The sequence below is a fragment of the Solenopsis invicta genome, chromosome 1, assembly GCF_016802725.1.
Source record: "Solenopsis invicta isolate M01_SB chromosome 1, UNIL_Sinv_3.0, whole genome shotgun sequence".
NCBI classification, from domain to species: domain Eukaryota; kingdom Metazoa; phylum Arthropoda; class Insecta; order Hymenoptera; family Formicidae; genus Solenopsis; species Solenopsis invicta.
This window is the reverse complement of record NC_052664.1, coordinates 10,648,851-10,669,132: the sequence shown is the minus strand read 5'-3', so window position 1 is coordinate 10,669,132 and position 20,282 is coordinate 10,648,851. Positions and strand designations below refer to the sequence as shown.

Genomic DNA, 20,282 nt, shown 5'->3' with positions numbered 1-20,282 from the left:
ACGTGAGCTAACAATGTTAAATCCAAAACATTCGAAATGCGTGCCATATTCTTTAACCCTCAGCCGCATTATGTGCTGAAATCAAGTCTGACCTGAATATTTCGAGAAGTTTATAAAAAGGACGTGCTATATTGCTAGTCAATTTACTTATTGCTTCTTTTCAAATTCTACGTGTCTGTTTTCTTCGTGAGAAATCTACTATAATCGACCCTTTTAATTATTACAAGTTGTACGTTAACCTACCACGATTTTAATAATTAACCATATATCAATATTTCAATCATCTCAGAATATATTTTCCTATTCTTTGAATGGCATTTCTTTTGTCTAGAATTATTTTTCTTTAAAAATCATCTGTTTAATAATTAAAACGTAAAATTTTATGAAACATTTAGAAGCCAAACCAGAATACAGATGCCCGAAAGACATTTTGCGTTTGGTCAATCGAATAAAATCTAAAGACATCAGCTTCGAAGAATGTACGATAGTGCGTCTGACATCGACGAAAATTTCTTTGACGCATTAGCGTTGTTGCATTCGACTAAGCAAGACAGTACGGAGAAGCTTCGTCGGATGCTGGATGCCTGCATCGAAAGAAAGTACGGTCCTGAAAAGACTTTAGCCGTCAGAATGCCAAAACGATTTTTGCAAAACGAGTCTGTTCTTCTAATGCAAACTTCGAATAACCGTATAATGCAAGGACGTAACGCAATAAAATCCGAGATCTGGAACAGTGATCTTGAGATTATTTCTCTCCTTGAAGCTGACGAAGCCGAGAACATTGAGACGTCTGACATAAAAGTGTTTGAGGTCGATTACGAAGAATGTTGCGAGGACGAAGAAGGCATTCCTAGGATCTCGATTCCTGACGAAGGATCCGCCGATGGGACCGTGTGCAAGGTTTTCTTCAATTAAGCCCGGCCAGTTTATAATTTATAGCTTAAACGTGAAATCACGAGATTGATGTGACTGATTCGAAAGTAGCGTTGACTCAAATAAAGTGTGACGCATATGTACAATAAAATCGAAGATCTGTAACGGTGCTAAACTGGAACCTCTAATCTTGCTGGAGTACCAAGAGTGTCAAGAAACTTATCATTCACTGTGCCATCAACCTCCGATCATCGACATTGATGTTTACGATCCTAGATTTGTGTGGCGGTGCAGACGATGTTTCGAATCCCATCAGTGACTCCTGCGAAGGTTAAAATCATGGGAAAGGAGCCCGTGGAAAAAATTCGAAGAAATAGCAATATGGTCAAAGAGATTTCAAATATTTTTAGGTTGTGAATATCTGAAAAAAAAGCTAGTGATTTGTTGCCGAAAAATGGTAAAGTTTGGAAATGACACAGACAAATGCGCAAAAATTTTTCTAATTATATCCTATGATATATTTCTAAATTCAAATGTGTTGCACAAGACAGATGGATAGAGAGAATTATGTATACAAATATATCTACTTTTTCTTAACCACAGAAATTGAAATGTTTAGTTTTTTGAAATAATAATAAATTTTAAATTATAACTAATTTCAAGTAAAAAAATAATTTGTGTTATTCTTCTAATTTCAAGTAGTGTTTATAACACTGTTTTTTTTATATTTACAAGGAAAGAACTGAAAATAGAAACGCATTTTTGAATTATTATATGCTGCAAAAGATGGTCCTTTGAAGAAAAATATTCTCGTACTAAAAAAAAGCGATTATTACAATATTTGTATAGTTTTCTTTTTAAGGCTGTATTTTAGGGTTAACTTCACGAATTTTTGTTCTGAATTAAAAACATTAGCGTTTTAAAAACATTTATTACTTTTTAAACTTTATAAAAATTTAATTTTTAGTCTTTATTATTAATATAAAACAGAAATATTATTTATAAATGCAGTATGATTCTAAAAATTCTGTTTACATTTGTCAGGGATTGCATCCTTCATACTAATTTTAAATCAACGATTTAAGATATACTGGGATCTGTAGGGAAGAAGAGATATGACTGTAGATATTACGGTGAATATTATCTTTATCTTCATTATTAGGTCACGACACATTGTAACAATTGCTTATGGAATTATTCGTAGCTCGCTATTTTTTAATGGAGCTAATATACTAATACACAATAGCTGATAATATAGATGGCAATTTTACTTTTGAGCACTTCGAAACTTTTTCAAAGTTAAACTTTACAACTCAGTACTTAATTACACATACTTTCTTATTGTTTTTGAACTTCAACGCATTATTATACGAAAATATGTACACTCATTCATAATGTTGTTTTGTTATTTAACATTTTATTCGGCTGTACATATTTTGAGATATACAAAATTAAACAATAACATGGGATTTTATTAATAGTGTAATTAATGACCTTTTAAGCGCAATTTTCATATCGAAATATTTCTTTGATAAATCAATTGTCACTCTAGAGTAGAGGATTGTGTTCAGAAACATTTATAGAGATCATTTTACACTCGTTGTTAAACAAGAATAAAATGACAATAAATATTTTATTACTTTGATTCTAGAATCTGTTAAACAATACTTTGACAAATGTAATTGTTTAAGTTTCAATATAAAATGTTAATTACACAACCACACACACACCAAAAAGTGTTCGAGAGATTAAACCTATGTATTTCTATGTATTTTGAGGCTTTGAAGCCGAATATGATCTCAGAATTGCGCCATCAGAACAGGATTTTGTTTTACCGGGCTGAATAGTTTAATTTTAAAGAATGTTTGGCAATTTTTTGAGGGTAAAAAAAATCCTGATCTGATGGCGTAATTTTGAGGTCATATTTAGTTTCAGAGCATCAAAATACATAGGGATACATGGGTTTAATCTCTCGGACACGACACTTAATTTTATTTCTCTGTGTGGCTGTGTTATTAACAAATAAATTATTTAATAAAATAAAAATGCGTGCTATGTTATTTTCTTGTTCTTTACAAATGTAATTATTGATAAAATTAGACTAAATCATTTATCGCAATGTTGAACAAAATGGCGATTAATTAAAACTAAAGAAGAAAATTTTGCAAAATTTTTCAAGTTTTTGCAAACTATAAAACATTTCAAGATATTTTAAAAAATCCTAGTTTTAACCATAGTCACAAGTAAAATCAATGAGCGATGTTGTAATTGATTAATTAAAATATCGATGTTTTTATCCAATGAATTGATTATTTTCATTTAGTGTTTTCTCAGTTTCATTAATCGACGTTCGATATTTACCCAACATATTGGACATTAAAGAACTATTGCTATTTCGATGAACCTTAGACATTTTACATTTTCCGAAAAACAGGAAAGAGAAAAGCAAAAGAAATGTCAATTTTGTCACTTTTAACTCCATGTTAAAAAAAATGACTTAATAGAAAAATCTCATTGCCGAATTTATGTTTTATTTCGTGTTTTATACCTTTGATTTCATTATTTCGAAATAATCGATGTATAATCAATTTTTTCGAATAATTGATTTTTCAACATCGATGTTTTTAGTAAGTAATAATCGATTATTTCCACTTCGATATTTTTTTTAACATCCTTCATTCTTAGCTACAAGTACTACTTCAAAGTAAAACTCGATTAGTTTAATAGTTTCGGAGAAAAGCCTGGAACAACGTTGAAAAACATGGATTTGAAAAAAATCTTACAAAAGCATCGTTTGACCCATACACTGCACTCTTTAAAACGTGAAAACAATTACAAAACTGTTTGAATTTCATTAAATCGTTTTACAGGGGTATTTTTAATGGTATAAAGACTGAAGAACTGATTAAAAAAAATCGATTTTTTATCTGTCAAATTAAAATACACTCTTAAATAACAATTATGGCAGAAAAACAGATAAAAAATTGACAGTTTTTATGTGAAATGAAATTTAGGATTCCTAATAATAAATAAATTTTATTATTATGAATTGTTTGTTAACTTATATACGTTACAGTTCATTTTAATTTACTGCGGCTTTTCTAAATTCATATCGGCGAATTTTATACAAATTGACATTAGCATATTTCGTACACGATGAACGCTCTCTGGTGGACGCGTTTGTATTTGTTGCTACTGGATAGTCAAACCAAATGTCAGTATGGATATCTGAGATATATTCTGACTGCTTTACAATGTGGAGACTAAAAAATCCATGTTTTGTCTTTGGATTTGATATGCCAAGATGGCACAAAACTATGCCTAAACGTTCAACAAATAAACAATAAAGATACAAAGGAAGAAAGGTTTATAAATTATATTAACCGAATTTGCGCTCTAATAATTGTGTCTTATTCTTATTAGTCGTTAATTTCTTTATTTTCATTTTGATAATCTTGAGAAAACCTTTTTTATTTATTTTTATTATTATTAGTCTGATGTTTGTTATACTGTTTGGAACATTTGAATTAAACTTCCAAATTCTCCAGGCATCTCCAGACTCAATTTTTTTTTAATTTACAATAAATATAAAAATGTTGAAGTTATTTCGATTAATTAGAGGAGAAGAGGATATTATGCATGGTTACTGTCGACAATACGGTTATTCCTATTATTTCCATTATTAGGTGACTTATTCAAACAATTGCTTATGGAGTTATTCATTTAGTAGCCCGCCGTTTTTTAGTGACGCTAATATGACAATACATAATAAGTGACAATTGTTATAAGGCATTTTTACTTTTGAGCACTTCTAAATTTTTTTAAGATACACTTTTAACCTTTAATTACTCATACTTTCTTATTATTCTTAAACTTGAGTGTATTATCATACGAATGTACATACACTTGAGTGTTTTTTGTTATTTACCTTTTTATTTGACTATACACTTTTCGAGTTATACAAAGTTAAAACAATAATATAGAATTTTATTAAATGGTTTTTTTAAGCGAAATTTTTATATCGAAATATTCCTTCGATAAATCGATTGTCATTCTAGAGAACGGTGTCTAGAAACATTAAAGAAATATTATTTTATGCTTGTTGTTTCATGTTAAACAGGGATAAAATAGTATTTCTAACAAAATTTCTAATGGTATTTCTAAAGTTTTTGAACGCAGGAAAATTCTAAATCAGGAAAATTCTAAACAATAGAAAATTAAAAATATATAGTTTTGTAACAAGATACTATATTTCTTTTAAATTAAACTAATTTTTTTAAATTATTTTTATAGATAACCATATTACAACCACTTTTTTCTGCCACCGATTATGCAGTGCATTAGATTTTTATAAATCACGTCCTAAATAATAAATACTCTCATTACTTTAAGCCTAGAATCTGTCAAATAACTCTTTGACGAATGTAATCGTTGAAGTTTCAATAAAAAATATTTATTATAAACAAAATTATTCAATTAAAATGAAAATGGGTGCCATATTATCTTCTTCTCCTTTACTTGACAGGATGCTAGATATACAAACATGCTAGAAACAAAATTCTCTAAATTTTAAGATTCTAAGATTATACATTTACGTTTTGTATATCTTAAAAACATAAAAAACATCTTGTTATTAATGAGCTTTTACGTGAAAGTAGACTAGTCTGTTTAATCTAGAATGACATTAAATACATGTGGATAAATATTTGAATTAGCTTGTTCAGTGTGAGTGAACCTTTTGATACAAAAAATTTAATATATGAAAAAAATACATATACAGATTCATTAATAGAAAACAAATACCTTGTTATGCAATTTTTAATTGTTTGTGAATTTGCACCAGTGGTTCTAAATTGAACCGAAAAAGGCATTTTTATATTTTCTATTATAGTTTAACACAGATAAGGGATACGTCAAAATGGTCTAAAGCAAAAATGAAGGGAATTAAATATCTTTCCAATGGCACCTTCGATTTTACGATTGGACTTTATTTGCACTTTATAGAGAGTAAAAAGTGCAAATAGGTTCGATTTACTCCATCCTTCTTTATTATTTAAATTCTTAGCATGGAACTGCTGATGAGATGACTTCTGGTGGCTTTTAAAAATTCATTCCATTCATTGCTAATAATATGATGGAAGAAAAACGCTAATTGATATAATGAACTGTTTATATTAGAAATGACAATTCTGACAGGATTTCCCGCTTTGTGTATATTTTTGATAATCCGTAAGCTCTGCGTAAAATCTCGTTAATAGTTAAAATTTTTTATATGTGTTAAGGTCAATATATTCTTTTTTCTTTCATGTAGCCAGCATATCACGTAGTTCGTTGGTAATTTTTTTGACGGGTTATTTTTTTACTACTTTATATGGCCACATTAGAGAGCATTCTTTCCATCTTTGTAATGTAATATTTTATGTCAAAGGCAACTGTGATATTGTTCTTGTCAGCTCTGGCGAATAAGATTTCTAAGCGTTCTCTTATGAACCTTTTCGTAATGTACAGCTATTCAAAAATCAGTCTATTATTATTAAAACTGTCGATTCTTATTAGATAATCTACTATTGTAATATTAATAAATTGGTTTTTGAAGAAAATTTCTTACGTTCTCCGTGTACATACCTTAAAACATTTATTTTAATATGTTTAATGAATTTTATTATTAACTTATTTTTATCATTATTCATAACAGATAGCACAAAATGATCACATAGCTGTAAGAGGTAGTGAATTTCTGGTATAATAGTGTTATTAAGATTAAAAGCTTATTGTTCTGTTATTTTAATTGCTTTTATATCCCAAATTCATACAAATACACTAGGCAACAAAATTATCGCAACACTTATTTATACCAAAATGTTGCATAACTTTAAATAATCATAACTTCCTTAAAAATTACCGTATTTGAAAGTTATTTTTTTACATTTTAAAGCTTAAAATTTTTACTTTAAGGTGTATTTGGTCAATTTGAATTTTTGCTTTCCTCTTTCCGCTGTTTCTTTAAAAGTAAGGACGTGTTTTGTTTCCAAACATTTGCATAGTTTGACGCATTCCACGGGGTAGGCTGCATTTTTTTCGCAAATGTCACAATAGCCATCGTAAAAGTTGGAGTTTTCCCTGCAAATTGAAAAAAAATCAGGTTTGTACGATTTTTTTCGAAGAGTTGAATGTATCAAAGTTATGTATGCATTTTTGTCAGTTACCGCCAGCATAACCCAGATTTTGATTTGTCTCATTGATAATGAAGCGATCTCTTTTAGCTAACGTTATTTGTCTTTGATTTTATGGGATTCAATGTAAATCGCTACATATCATAGCATTTCTCTGTTACAAAATTATATATTTTTAATTTTCCATTGTTTAGAATTTTCCTGATTTAGAATTTTCCTACGTTTGGAAACTTTAGACATATTAGAAATTTTATAAAAATATCATTTTATTCCTGTTTACATTAAACAACAAGCATAAAATGATGTCTCTAATGTTTCTAAACACCGCTCTTTAGAATGACAATCGATTTATAGAAGAAATATTTCGATATAAAAATTTTGATTAAAAAACCATATTAACAAAATGCCATATTATTGTTTTAACTTTGTATAACTTGAAATGTGTATAGCCGAATGAAAAGTTAAATAACAATAAAACACTTGAGTGTACATACATTCGTGTAATAATACATTCAAGTTTAAGAATAATGAGGAAGTACGTATAATTAAAGGTTAAAAGTATACTTTGAAAAAGTTTAGAAGTGCTTAAAAGTAAAAAGGCCTTATAACAATTGTCGGTTATTATGTATTGGCATATTAGCATTATTAAAAAACGGCGGGCTACTAAACGAATAATTTCGTATAAACAATTGTTAGAATACGTCACCTAATAACGGAGATAATAAGAGTAGCCATAATACTTTCTTCTTCTCTATAAATATACTGTCTATGTACATATATATATATATATATATATATATATATATATATATGTGTGTATGTATGTATGTATACATATACAGGGTGATTATTAATGAATGTCCCCACTTTTTACTATAGGTGCATGATTTACCGACGGATACGTATTTCTAACATATTATTATATTAGAAATTACAAATGCGTGCTCCTATGGTAAAAAGTGGGGGCATTCATCAATAATCACCCATATATTATATATACATATATATAAAATAATCTATATATTAACGAATTATATTGTTTATAATAATAGTTATATATATATATATATAACTGTATATGTAGATTATTATAAACAATAATCCGTTATATTTGACTAACGAAATTAAAACACGAGACTAGAAAGTCTGTGTTAGTCATAGCGGTTCTTGATGCCAAATAATAATTATAATTTTTTAATTTTTACAATTTTTAACTCAAATTCAGCGCCGCATATTTGTTTTACTTGAAACATAATTATGAAGTCAGAATAATAATATTAATGCTATAAGCATGTATAATATCTCTCCTCCAGAAAAACTGTAAATTATTTTATTGCGAAAAAATAATATATCTCAGCTAGGATTTGAACCTGGATCTCCTGAAATAGATTATTTATATTAGTGAGGTTTAATAAGAGTAAAGTATACTTGTTGTACACGATAGTTTTTATTTGACAATCGTTCATTACGCGATACAAATAGAAATCATTCTTGCCCTGATCGAAATCAGTTGTAATTTGTTACAAGTTCATCACATACACAGAAATACACTTTTAATCAGTGTAGAGCACTCACCCTAAACCGATTGCAAGAAATATACACTATGTTACAAAGCGGTCATAGAAATACATTACATCGGATGATGGCTCGACCGACTGTGAGTGTGTGAGTGTGTGCGTGTATATGTAGGAAAATACAGCTATTTCATATAGTGACGTAAAGTCAATAGCCATGTGAACAGAATGTTCGAGCCTCATTCAATTTTAGACACTGCCGAAAGAAGCGACTTGTTAAATTTGGTTACACGAGAGGACGACGAAAGGTCTCGTTCGTATCACACGATAGCCATTTAATCGCGCTCGTTTATTTCTTTACATTAAGGTCAACAGAGTTCAATTACCTTCGGCAATGCTGCAGGTTTCAGCTGGATTCAAGGCTCGATTGCTCTTACTCTGTTTTATAGTACACAGGACTATGGTAGAGATGAAAGAGATATCAGAGACGTTGAGCGCAAGTTTGCTTTTGACATTACGGAAATTTTCAAGTTGGATTTCGAAATTTGTCGCAAGTACAACGTACACATATATGCGAAGAAATTGAAATTATTAATAACATCTTGTAAACTATATATGTATTCAATATCTTTCTTGATAAAATTTCACAAAATCAGATTGAAGATTAAAGCGTAGCTCATAAAACTTATGAAACTAATTAACTAGAAACTTGCAGTTATTTATTTAATTCTTTACTTCAATAATAATTGATAATTATAAAAATTCATTTATTATTTTATTCGTTTTAAATATAAGAACAGGTAAAATAAATTCTGTGATAATATAATTAAATTTTTGGTATGCTTAAATATAAATAGAGATATTTGAATCTAGAGAAAGATGGAGTAAACGTATTCAGGAAAAAGAAATTAAGAGATAAACGAAACCTACTTATGAGATGGAATATAGCACTGTTTTGTGCTTATTATCACAGAATTGTCAAATAATATTAATATTATCGGAAACGCAGCTTCTTCGTGAGATCGTAGCACTTTATAGATATAATTTCGATAAACATTTGTAAATTAGAAAAAAAGTTTCAGTAGCAAAATTATTTTGAAAAATACGAGTCGCAGAAAAAAATAGCTGCAACTTGAAGGAATATTTGCGTAGACTTCGCTTTAAGCTTGTATGTTTATAAATTGTACTAATAAAGGGTGAATCATCATACAGTTTAATATGCTTGATATACTCTGTCGTTTGTACAAGTAATTTGTATGATAATCGATGCTAGCATTATTTACAGCGAAAAAAAGAGAGGTTCGAGTACGATCGAAATTCTTAACAGATATGTTTAGTCGTTACCGCCAATGTAAAAAGTCATATGACGAAATCTTTTAATTTCCAGAACTTTCATCCTTAAAAGCTTCTGTTGTATAAGTGCGTGCTTATTTTATGGAAGTAAAAAAATATTTTCAGAGAAAATAACAGCGAATAGTTTTCCCTTACACTTTACATAATCTCATTTTAATTTCCTCGATTTACTCTGAGGGTATGTTGATACCTTAACAATAAATTTATGAGTATCAATAAATCGTAGAACGATTACAAGACGTAATCATAAAAAAAAAATAATTGCTGTTTAGCACAGTTCTTTTTGGAAGTATCATTACAATATTAACGCTGGTAAAATTAATATTAGTGAGATTATACCATCTTCAATTTTATAACACGCATATCTTTTAAATCTTTCGCTAAACGAAAAATTAATGTAAAATTTGATTACCAAAATTTTTCGTTTCATAATAATTTTGAAACTTATCTGTGCTAGTTAACACTATATTTCTAAAAGAACTCTTATATACATATACTTTCTACTTATAAGTATAAGAGATATTCGATATAATTTTCAATATAACTTACGTCGTTTGTCATTTATCAATTAAAACACATACAAAAGTGCTTCATCAATTGCGTATCTTCGTAGGTTTAATAGATTTTCTGAGAAATTTGAAAAGACATTTTTTTAAAGAGAACAAATTAATGTTTAATTGCAGAATTTGAAATAATTAAATTTTAGAGATTAAAATAATTATCGCTATACAGTTTACTTCATATTTAAAGGTACCTTTTCATGTGCAGCATGCAACAGCAATAAAAATGTTACATTATTCATTAAATTTTTTAGATTTACTTATGCTGTATCTTTGCTGCTCATGAAAAGAAATAACTGCAGCAGCCTATTTAATTAACTTCAAAATATAGAATTTTTGATTTGTTCGGTTTAAAGTTAACTTTAATAATTTCTAGTTTGATAATGTCATACGGTAAAAATTACATTAATGGCTCACAGAAAATGATCACAAATAATTCAAAAATATGAGGAAAACTTTAAAAACTGCGATTGATGCAACTGTTAATGCAGTTATGGTTTGAGCAACTAAAATTTTAGAGAAAAAGCAACATTATAAAAAGAAACGTACTTTGAGAACCGAATTTTGAAAAAACAATATTAGATTTTAATAAAAATAATGTTAGACCAAAAGTGCGTTGTTTTATAAAAAATTTTTAATCAATAACAACAAACTGTTTTGATTGCATGTTGCGCATGAGACAGTACTTTAATTACACAATTGCATTTTGTATACTTCAAAGTAAAATTTACTTCAAATTCGTCTATAAGAACATACCCAATTTTTGATATATCTTTACATATACTCTGAAAATGTCATGTCCACAATTCATTAGAATGAACATGTTTGAACGAACATGTTCCGTTATAATCGATCTACTCATATTGATGCTCTTTCTTTACGAGAATGAAAGATGTAGTACAGAAAAGATTCAGAATCGTTGCTACAAATATAGTCAAACAGCAAAATGCCCAATAGACCGTAAGACGCAAATGATTCATTAAAGATCTCTAAAAATCATTATCGCGCATAGTGTGTACCAACAATAAAATTCCACGATATATCTCTTTAATGCATCACTTGGAAACGGTCTCTGATAACAGTATCGTTAAATTAAACACAATTGCCAAGTGCAATTAGTTTTTTTATCATAATAATTATTTATATATATATACAAAAATGAGATTCCAATTATAGTAGGAACTGAGATGTTACGCTTGAACGATCGCATTTGCCGCCGTATGCAGAAGAAATAAAGCTCTTCGTGATAACTGCAGAAATTATCTAAAATTACTAGCATATCTCCGCATGATTACCCGAGACAAGTATACTTGCGAGAAATTAGCGATAAATACGCGCATGAACTATTCATTTTTTTTCTCTTTCTTTAATAATGATATACAAGGAATCTTAACAAAAAATTGTCATATCAAAATATGCTATAATTACAATGTTTATGTGTAAAAATGTGCAAAAATGATATCATATAACTGCGAGTGCTATCTAAAGTCACACTGACACTATCGGCCTTCTACCATGAAATCCTAAGAGACACATTGCGATAACGTACCATCTGCTTATTATAATAAACACTGTTTTGTTTATTGATGCAATATCAAGAAATATTTCGCATAGATATTGCAATCTTGGCTGTTTGTTAGTCTACTCCAACGTCTACGCAACTTCGTCTCGATTTTTTGATCATGAAATCTTCTTAACAGAAAAACATGTACAAGATTTCCAAAAAAACACTTATAAAAATTTCATCGCACAATTACTAACATTTTAAATAAATCATATTTTGTAAAATCTTATTGAGCGTTTTGCTTTATCAAAAATTGCTGTTAAAATTTAATTCATCTCGGGCACAATTCATAATTATATTGCATTAAATGTAACTATATAAAAAAGTAATTTTTCATAAATCAAAATATCAGTAGTTAACAACATTTAGCTAAAAACAATTTAAAATGTATTGTTGGGGATAAAAATTTTAATGCTCTCTGAAAATCGTGTATATGTCATCTATGTTTCAAACAAGAAATGAAGAGAGAGATTTCAGTCGTAAAACTTGTTAGAAACTTTTTTAACATTCTTATAAATTCGCGTGAGATATTTAGATATTGATCTTACTTCAAACGCACGCTGGTCCGAATGCAATCCTCGTTTACACATCCTTGTATAACGATTATGACTGCTTTAATCGTCAGTGTCTCGATAATTTCTATCATTAAACTATCGTATACTACATACAAACATAGGAGTGATTATCCTACGTTTGCGTTTACAATAATGCCGAATAGAACGGCTCATGAATATTAGCTGAATTTATTATTTCAAAATCTATATAAGATGAATTAATCTCTTACAAGGTGAATGAGTATTAACACATACATATATGATTTTTATTATAAGATTTACCAACAAGACGTAACTGTACAATGTTTTTGCAATAATTCAAAATTTTTAATATGTTCATTTAATGAACTTACGATTATAACATCTCAAAGTCCGTTTGACATAAATGTATCTTACAATCTAATTTCAACTTATTGGATAAAATAGGAGTTTACCATGAAGCGAATAAAAGATCGCGACTAGAATTAATATATACGACTAGAATTCTCACCTTGCAAAAGTCTCTATAAAAAAAGATTCAAAAGTCTTCACAAGTAATCTCATACGATGCGAGTAATAATATTCAATTTATGCTTAACGATAAATGCTGTTTGTATGTAGGATACTTTTTCCAACTATTATTTACTATGATCATACTCTATTACTAAACGATATTAAAAGGCCGTTACATATTTCATCGCTTTGAAAGTAACCAGTGCCACACTTTGGAAGCGCTAGATATTCCATTTTCATTTTTTTCGAATCCCATATCCTTTTATATTCGGAATTATTGGTCAAATATCGTAGTCAGTATAGTGACAGAATATAAAAGTAAAGATAAAAATGATAGCAATCGTTTAAATATCGTGGAAAGCAAATTATATCAATTTCAAGAGTGGAATACAATGTAATATTGTAAATATCATAAAACTGAGATAATCGTGAAATCGTGTGTCACGTGGCATGCCAAACCTCTTAAAAATCACCTCTTAAAAATCACAATTGTAGCACTTCCATGCAGAGGCAATAGGCACTTTAATATGACGATGAGTATGAGGAGTTATCCTAAAGAGTTAATCTATTTTCACGGCAGGTAAACCATGACCTACGACCAGTTGCTCTTTTGGAAAGTCCAAAACCACAGTGATGTGAAAGCCCATATTTGCAAAAGCTATCACGTACTCACATAGCGAAAACCAACTAAATGCTGTTCAAAATAATAACAAATATTATTTTTTCATTACTTACTTTTAAGCTATAATGAATATAACACTTGTAATTATGTTTCTTACCCAAGTCGTGACACAGCAGTCGATGTTTCAAGAAGAAAATAATAAGACCGATTGTACTGACGAGACTCGTCACAAAGAGCGCTTGTTTGTACTGAAGACTTTGTGCATTTGGAGTTATTAGACGACCCAATCTCACAGCAATCAACATGTATGTGAGTGAGCTAATCATGAACACTATGAAAATTTTTTCGTGTACCGCTGAAACATTTTTTATATCATTTATTAAATGTTCCATCCTTCAATTGTGCATTAGTGCATTTTAGTGTAAACGTAGTTGTATAAATGCTTTGTAAAATATTGTAAGACACAATTTTATGTCCATTTCTATCAACACAAATTTAATCTTGATTTTTCATGTTCTCAAAATTATAAAAAAATAAAAAGAATGTTACTTTAAAATTAAGAATATCTTACATTAATTTTTACAAATGTGTTATTATTTATAATCTAAATAAACTATATGTGTACGTATGAAAGTTGTGTTTATAATATTCAATTTTTATTTTACAATACATTTTTATAGTTTAAGTATTTTATTTGTTATTACTTTTTATTGTTAATACTAAAATTAAAAAATGACAAAAATTTCAATTCTTTGAATACATATTTTAAATTTTAAAAATAAATTATTCAAAATTTCACTGGAATTCTAAGCTTACTTGCTCAGTAAATAAATTTTGTCTATTTACAGAATAATTAATCTTTATATCACAATGAACATTTATATAAATCAATACATTTAAATTACATAACTTTACATAAATTATTTTGAATACTTAAGTACTTATATTAAAAAATTCAGATTTTATTTCTTAATACATTTTTATTATCAATTTTTACTTTCTACTTATTAAAATAATTTTTGAGCCAGATAGAAAATTGCCGTCAAATTTTTTATATTACTTTTAAATGCGACATAGAACAATCCGTAAACTTTCGTAATTTTGAAAATAAGTATAATCAGAGTTGAGTAAGTTAATATTTTTTAGAAACTAAACTAAGTTAAAGTTAATAAAATTATAAAATCAATTTACTTAAATTACAAGTTACGTGAACAAAAAACTATATAACTTAGTTAAGGCCAGTTTTACAACTTCCGGTTAATTTAATTGTTAAGTGTCAACTGGTTATCGATTAGTGTCGATTGGTTATTTCTGTTTAATTTTATTTAACAACAAATGTGATTGATTAATTCTAATACAAAAATCAGCCAATTAAATTAATCGAAGATTGTGAAACTAATTCTTAAAAGATTAAATTAAAAGTTAATTTAAAAAATTATTATTCATATTAAATTAGAAATTCATAATTTTTTAAAGTAGATTACTCAAACCAATCATAATATGTATTATCGAATAATTTTAATATTTTATTTGTCTAAACCAAGTTTATATGAAATAAATATTGTTTTTTATATGGAAATGTATTTTTTATATTACTTTTAAATAAATTTTTTTCTTTTACATAGATTTCTTTTACATAAATTTGTAACTTAGAAAAACGTTAATAATTTAAAGTTTGTGTTTTAAAAAAATTACAAATTAACATTTAAAGTTAATTAAGTTAAAAGTTATTAATCTTAATTAAAACACAACATTAAACGAAATGCCTTATGTAAGTCATCATTAGACTGATATTTATTGTGTGATTTTATATACATTTTTAAGTTCAAGAAATTGCGTGCGGAATAACTTTTTGGTTTTAAAACACAGTACTAAGTTGAACAAGAATTAGTAATATTGATATTAAATTGCAAATCAATTTAATAATAACTGATGCTAACAAATATCTGAATGTAAAATCCGTTTTCCCTCTTTATTATTTCAATTTTTTTAATTTTTTAACTTAACTTTGTAGTTACTTAACTTTGTAACATCCCTGAAACTATATTGATAGGAATAAACATACAACTGTGCCTTATAACTACGTTATATTGTAGATCTTTAGGAGGTATATCATATGAATTTATACTTACAGTAATTTTCTCTGTTAGAAATGTACGTTACACCACACAAAGCTGCTACCTCGGCAATGTTTAGCCAGTAGCATAGGTTTAGGAGCCTGCTCCCCATAATTTTTAGAGGCACATCTTCAATGTTCTTAAGTATCTTGTAATAATATGAATGATAAACACTGGCGATAACCAGTCTAGGGCCAATATGTAATGCTATGCTGATACGCCATAGATACCTCTGTGGAGAAACACCAGTAATGGCTGAGATCGATGGAAGAATGTTGTAGACCTTCAACAAACAATAAGATATCATTTATCACACAAATTTTGTTTATTGTATCAAAGTCTAATTAATTCTTACATTTAAAACTGTTTTAAATTCTGCCTTAAGACATTATAATTCACAATGTTGTAGTGATACATCACTAAAAGCCTTAATAGAATAGATGACTTTTAATTTCAATGTTTTAAGCTTTAAGAGGGTATTCAAGTTTAATAAGTAAAAAAAAAATTCTTTTCAATTTTCATACTATTACGAGTAAACCTGCAAAACGATTTAATGAAACTCGAACAATTTATCATTGTTTTCACATTTTAAAGAATGTAGCATATGAGCCTAATGATGATGTTATAAAACTTTAAATGTGTTTTTCTCAAGTCCATGTTTTTCAACTTCCCAGATTTTTCTCAAAAACTACTGAATTGATCGACTTCTGCCTCAAAGCAAAATATTTGTAATACTTAGTTATGTAATGTATGGCTATGGTTGTAACTAGCATATTAAAGCATATTTTTAATATCTTAAAAAATTTTTTTATGGCTTGTAAAAGTTTAAAAAAATGTGCAAAATACTGTTTTTCTCCATTTTTATTTGATCGTCATTTTGTTATCAACATTGCAATAAATGATTTATTTCCAACAATAATCACATTTGTGTAGATTAAAATATTTTAGTTCTATAAATCCTAGAATAAACAAAAACTGAAATTTTTCTTTTTAAATACACTTTTACGTGAAATTATTAAAAGTTATGTGAGATTTTTCCTCTTTCAATCACTTATTATAATACATATACAGAATTTATGATTTCTCAAAACTGCCATTTTCTTGAAAAAATGTACAAAAAAGTCTATTATAAGTAATAAATTCTATTATGAGTAAAACTTTATAGTAATAAAGTCTATCTATTATATTTTGAGTCTTCATACTGTATCAACTTATTTTTTTTCAATTTTTTAAAGAATTAAAAAAATTGTTTTATTTAGTTAATTTTTGCTTTAATTTTCATCTTTCTTTAAATATTAATTAGTTAAAAACTTCATTTTTTAAAGCAATTTATAAAAAATCTACTTTACATAACATTTTAAAATTTCATAGACACACACATAGTAAAATAATTTTTTATAAAATAAGAAATTCAATAAAAAATATAAACTTGAATATAAAGATTTGATTTGGTATGGAATGTCTCTTATAGATATATGCACATCTATTATATTAATTAATAAATTAAATTAAATGAATAAATAACAAAATAAATAAATTTAATTAATCAAGTAAACGTAAATAAATTAAACTGAAATTATTTCATAACAGAATTAAATAGTGAATTTTGTTAATGTACTATAAAAAATAAAAACGCATAACATTCTAAAAAATTCGAAAATCTGTGAAAACCCTACTGGGCTGGTTTTTTTTAAACCCTAATTTAGATGCACACCATTTACCGCGTAACTACTAATTGCCTTTTTTCTCATTTTATTATCTATATTTATATTTTACAAAGCTGTAATTAATTTATATTTTTGTTATAATATCCTGCTTCTAACCAAAGAAAGGAAATTCTTCGGTAGAAAGAAAGTTAATTTTAAATTAGAAGCAAGCATCTATATCAATCTATATCAATAATGAGTATGCATCAATTGTAATATTTTTTCAATATTTTTATTACTTCAGATCATAAATTTTAATCCACCTACTAAACTGTGATTCAGTGAAAAATTTGTAAAAATAGCCTTTAAAATGGTTCTTTAAATAAGAATAACCCTCTAAAGTTTTTAGTTTTAAACAATAATCCATTATATCAAACTGATGAAATTAAAACATGAGACTAAAAGGCCTATGTTATAGTAGTCGTTGGTGCTAAATAATAATTTTTTAATTTTTACAATTTCTAACTCAAACTGCGCGACGCATATTTGTCGGATTTTAAATATAGTTATGAAGCTGGAATAATAATATTAATGTTATAAGAAGCATATATAATATCCTACCTCTGTAAATTATTTTATTGCGAAAAAATAACACCTTAGCCAGAGTTCGAATCTGGATCTTCCAAATTTGTTCAAGGATGCCCGCACGGAATTGAACACCAGTCTTAGATAATGCATAATGCATAAAAAAATAAAAATAATAAGAAAAAAAAGAAAATTAATCAATCAGAAACATAAATTATTAATTCTTTATTTTGCTAGCAAAACAAGCGCGCGCTACATGGCTTTTAATATTATAAATTACAAATTTACATGATACACACATAATTCTTGATAACTGTCGAAACAGGAATAACAGTAGCTCATAAAGTAAGCACAGCAGGAGAATCAATCAGTATTATGGAAAAGCGTTAACAATAAACTTTGAGAGATGGGACATAGACTCAATTTAACATGGACTTTTTCAGATAGAATACTTTCCAGAATAGAAATAAAGAACTTTGTTTAATTCTCTAATGCATCATGTATTATGTGTTATGTAAGTCTGTGCTCCTGTCTCAAGATAAGAAACACAAAACATTTCTTGTACATTACTAAAGACAAAAACTCAAATCATAAAATATTGTCTCAAGATTATAAATTGGCCATTCCGTTAAGGGCCTTAAGATAATTTTAAAATAAGAATCAAATATTAGTCAATACGATTAATATACAGTATTCACTCACCCTACAGTGAGTTTCATGAATGTCATCCTGTTGAAATATGTATGCTGTGATGAAGCAGAACAACAGCGATACAAGTGGTAAGCCAACTGTCGCCAGGCACAGTTTTCGGAACGACAGCGCCAGATATATGGAACTTTTGTTGCTTCCAACATTATTTAGTTCCATATTGGCTGCGCTACTTAACATCCTGGCATTTGTGCGCAAAGTCAACGGACCCGATAATTCAAGGAGTAGATCTCAGTCAGACAATTGTGCGGTGTAGATTCATGTTGCTCTCCGACCGTTCAGATTCGTTTGACGACTCTCGGCGTCACTCCGCATGCCATGGTATCCTTGAGACAAAGAAGATCACAGATTACTCGTCGACGCCTTTGGTTCACACGATGATCGAGAAACCGGCACCCCGTGTCGAGCAAAAGTATGGGATCTAATTCCGAGCGAGGGGCGACGTGCTTGCTCCGCGGGCATTGCGAAATCTTTCTTGATAGGAATAAATCCGCGCAACGAGCGCGCTGATAGTTACGCACAGCCTCCGGTTTATCGCGCGAATTGCTCGACAAGAGCGTGGGATCTGCACCGCGCGAATCGCGAGTCAAGGAAAAGCGGTGCGACGCTCCCCCGGAGTAACGAGCGGAGCGGTCTCGCTTTCGACACGGGAGAACCTTCGAGATTAAAGCACGTTACATGTAACGTTGAGCATATATCGTACACTAACGTCATACGCCAATTTATTAATCCCCGTGTTATTCATTGCACCGTACCGCGTACCGCTCGGCATCGTTCATGTCGCATCTCACCTGCAAGTGATTTTGCAAATAACCTACTCGCTCTATAAATAGCGGGCGTAAGGGCGAAATCGCGGTCGGTTCACCATGTTCCTGGTGCTCTCCTTGACCAAGTGCACCCGCGACGAGGTCTTTTGATCCCGTAATATCGGCGAGCGATAGCGGAGAGCAGCGGAGACTCAAATGTCAACGTGCGTGATAAGCCCCAACGAATGCGCAATGCCGAGACACTGCGGACCGACTCAACCGACTGACGCCCCGCGTCTAATGACTCGCTGACAATCGCGACCAATCGGGAGTTTGATTGCGAGCGATGCGACCAGCGACGGGTGGTCTCCCGCCGAGAAAAGTTTCTCTCGGTCGAGATCCTCGGCAACGGACGACCGCGGCGATTCGTCTCCGCTGACCGCTCTTGCTCGTCAGCCTCGTCACCACGGTTAATCGTATCGTCTGCTACGGACGTTCCGACTCCCCTCCCAGCGAGATGTACATACATACGATGTACTTTCTTGTACTTTCCGCGAGAAGACTTTGCGCCTTTCCCGCATGGTGCCTCCGCGAGTTGCATTGCGAGCGGAACTTTCAAAACGCATTGCAATGGGACACCTGTTCTTTTACTCTGCAAACGTTTAAACAAGATTGGATAAGTTAGTAAAAAATTTATCTATATAACAAAAATTACAAAGAGAAATTTATTCCTAAGAACAATATTTCTTTGTTATTTTATACAAACTTAACCTAT

At 29.2% G+C, this 20,282-nt stretch overlaps 2 protein-coding genes across 2 annotated transcripts; one reads left to right on the top strand and one right to left on the bottom strand.

Moving 5' to 3' along the window:
* The first annotated feature begins 336 nt into the window (after window positions 1–336).
* Window positions 337–1,485, top strand: LOC105200449 (integrator complex subunit 12-like). Its single transcript, XM_011168010.2, has 2 exons — window positions 337–900; window positions 1,031–1,485. Exons 1-2 carry the CDS (start codon window positions 478–480, stop codon window positions 1,190–1,192), a joined length of 585 nt encoding a protein of 194 aa, XP_011166312.1. The 5' UTR covers window positions 337–477; the 3' UTR covers window positions 1,193–1,485.
* A 6,986-nt stretch (window positions 1,486–8,471) lies between these two features.
* On the bottom strand, window positions 8,472–19,971 carry LOC105200448 (post-GPI attachment to proteins factor 2-like). Its single transcript, XM_011168007.3, has 5 exons — window positions 19,553–19,971; window positions 18,756–19,087; window positions 15,838–16,105; window positions 13,863–14,060; window positions 8,472–13,777 (listed from the first exon to the last, which is right to left on the bottom strand). Exons 2-5 carry the CDS (start codon window positions 18,939–18,941, stop codon window positions 13,644–13,646), a joined length of 786 nt encoding a protein of 261 aa, XP_011166309.1. The 5' UTR covers window positions 18,942–19,087; window positions 19,553–19,971; the 3' UTR covers window positions 8,472–13,643.
* Window positions 19,972–20,282: the final 311 nt, after the last annotated feature.

Coding starts and splice junctions, on each gene's coding strand:
- LOC105200448 (XM_011168007.3), bottom strand. CDS start 18,941: ATGTTAAGTAGCGCAGCCAATATGGAACTAAATAATGTTGGAAGCAAC. Junction 16,106..18,755: donor TTCATGAAACTCACTGTAGG/GTGAGTGAATAC, acceptor TGTTTGTTGAAG/GTCTACAACATTCTTCCATC. Junction 13,778..13,862: donor ACTGCTGTGTCACGACTTGG/GTAAGAAACATA, acceptor TATTTTGAACAG/CATTTAGTTGGTTTTCGCTA.
- LOC105200449 (XM_011168010.2), top strand. CDS start 478: ATGTACGATAGTGCGTCTGACATCGACGAAAATTTCTTTGACGCATTA. Junction 901..1,030: donor CCGATGGGACCGTGTGCAAG/GTTTTCTTCAAT, acceptor ATAAAATCGAAG/ATCTGTAACGGTGCTAAACT.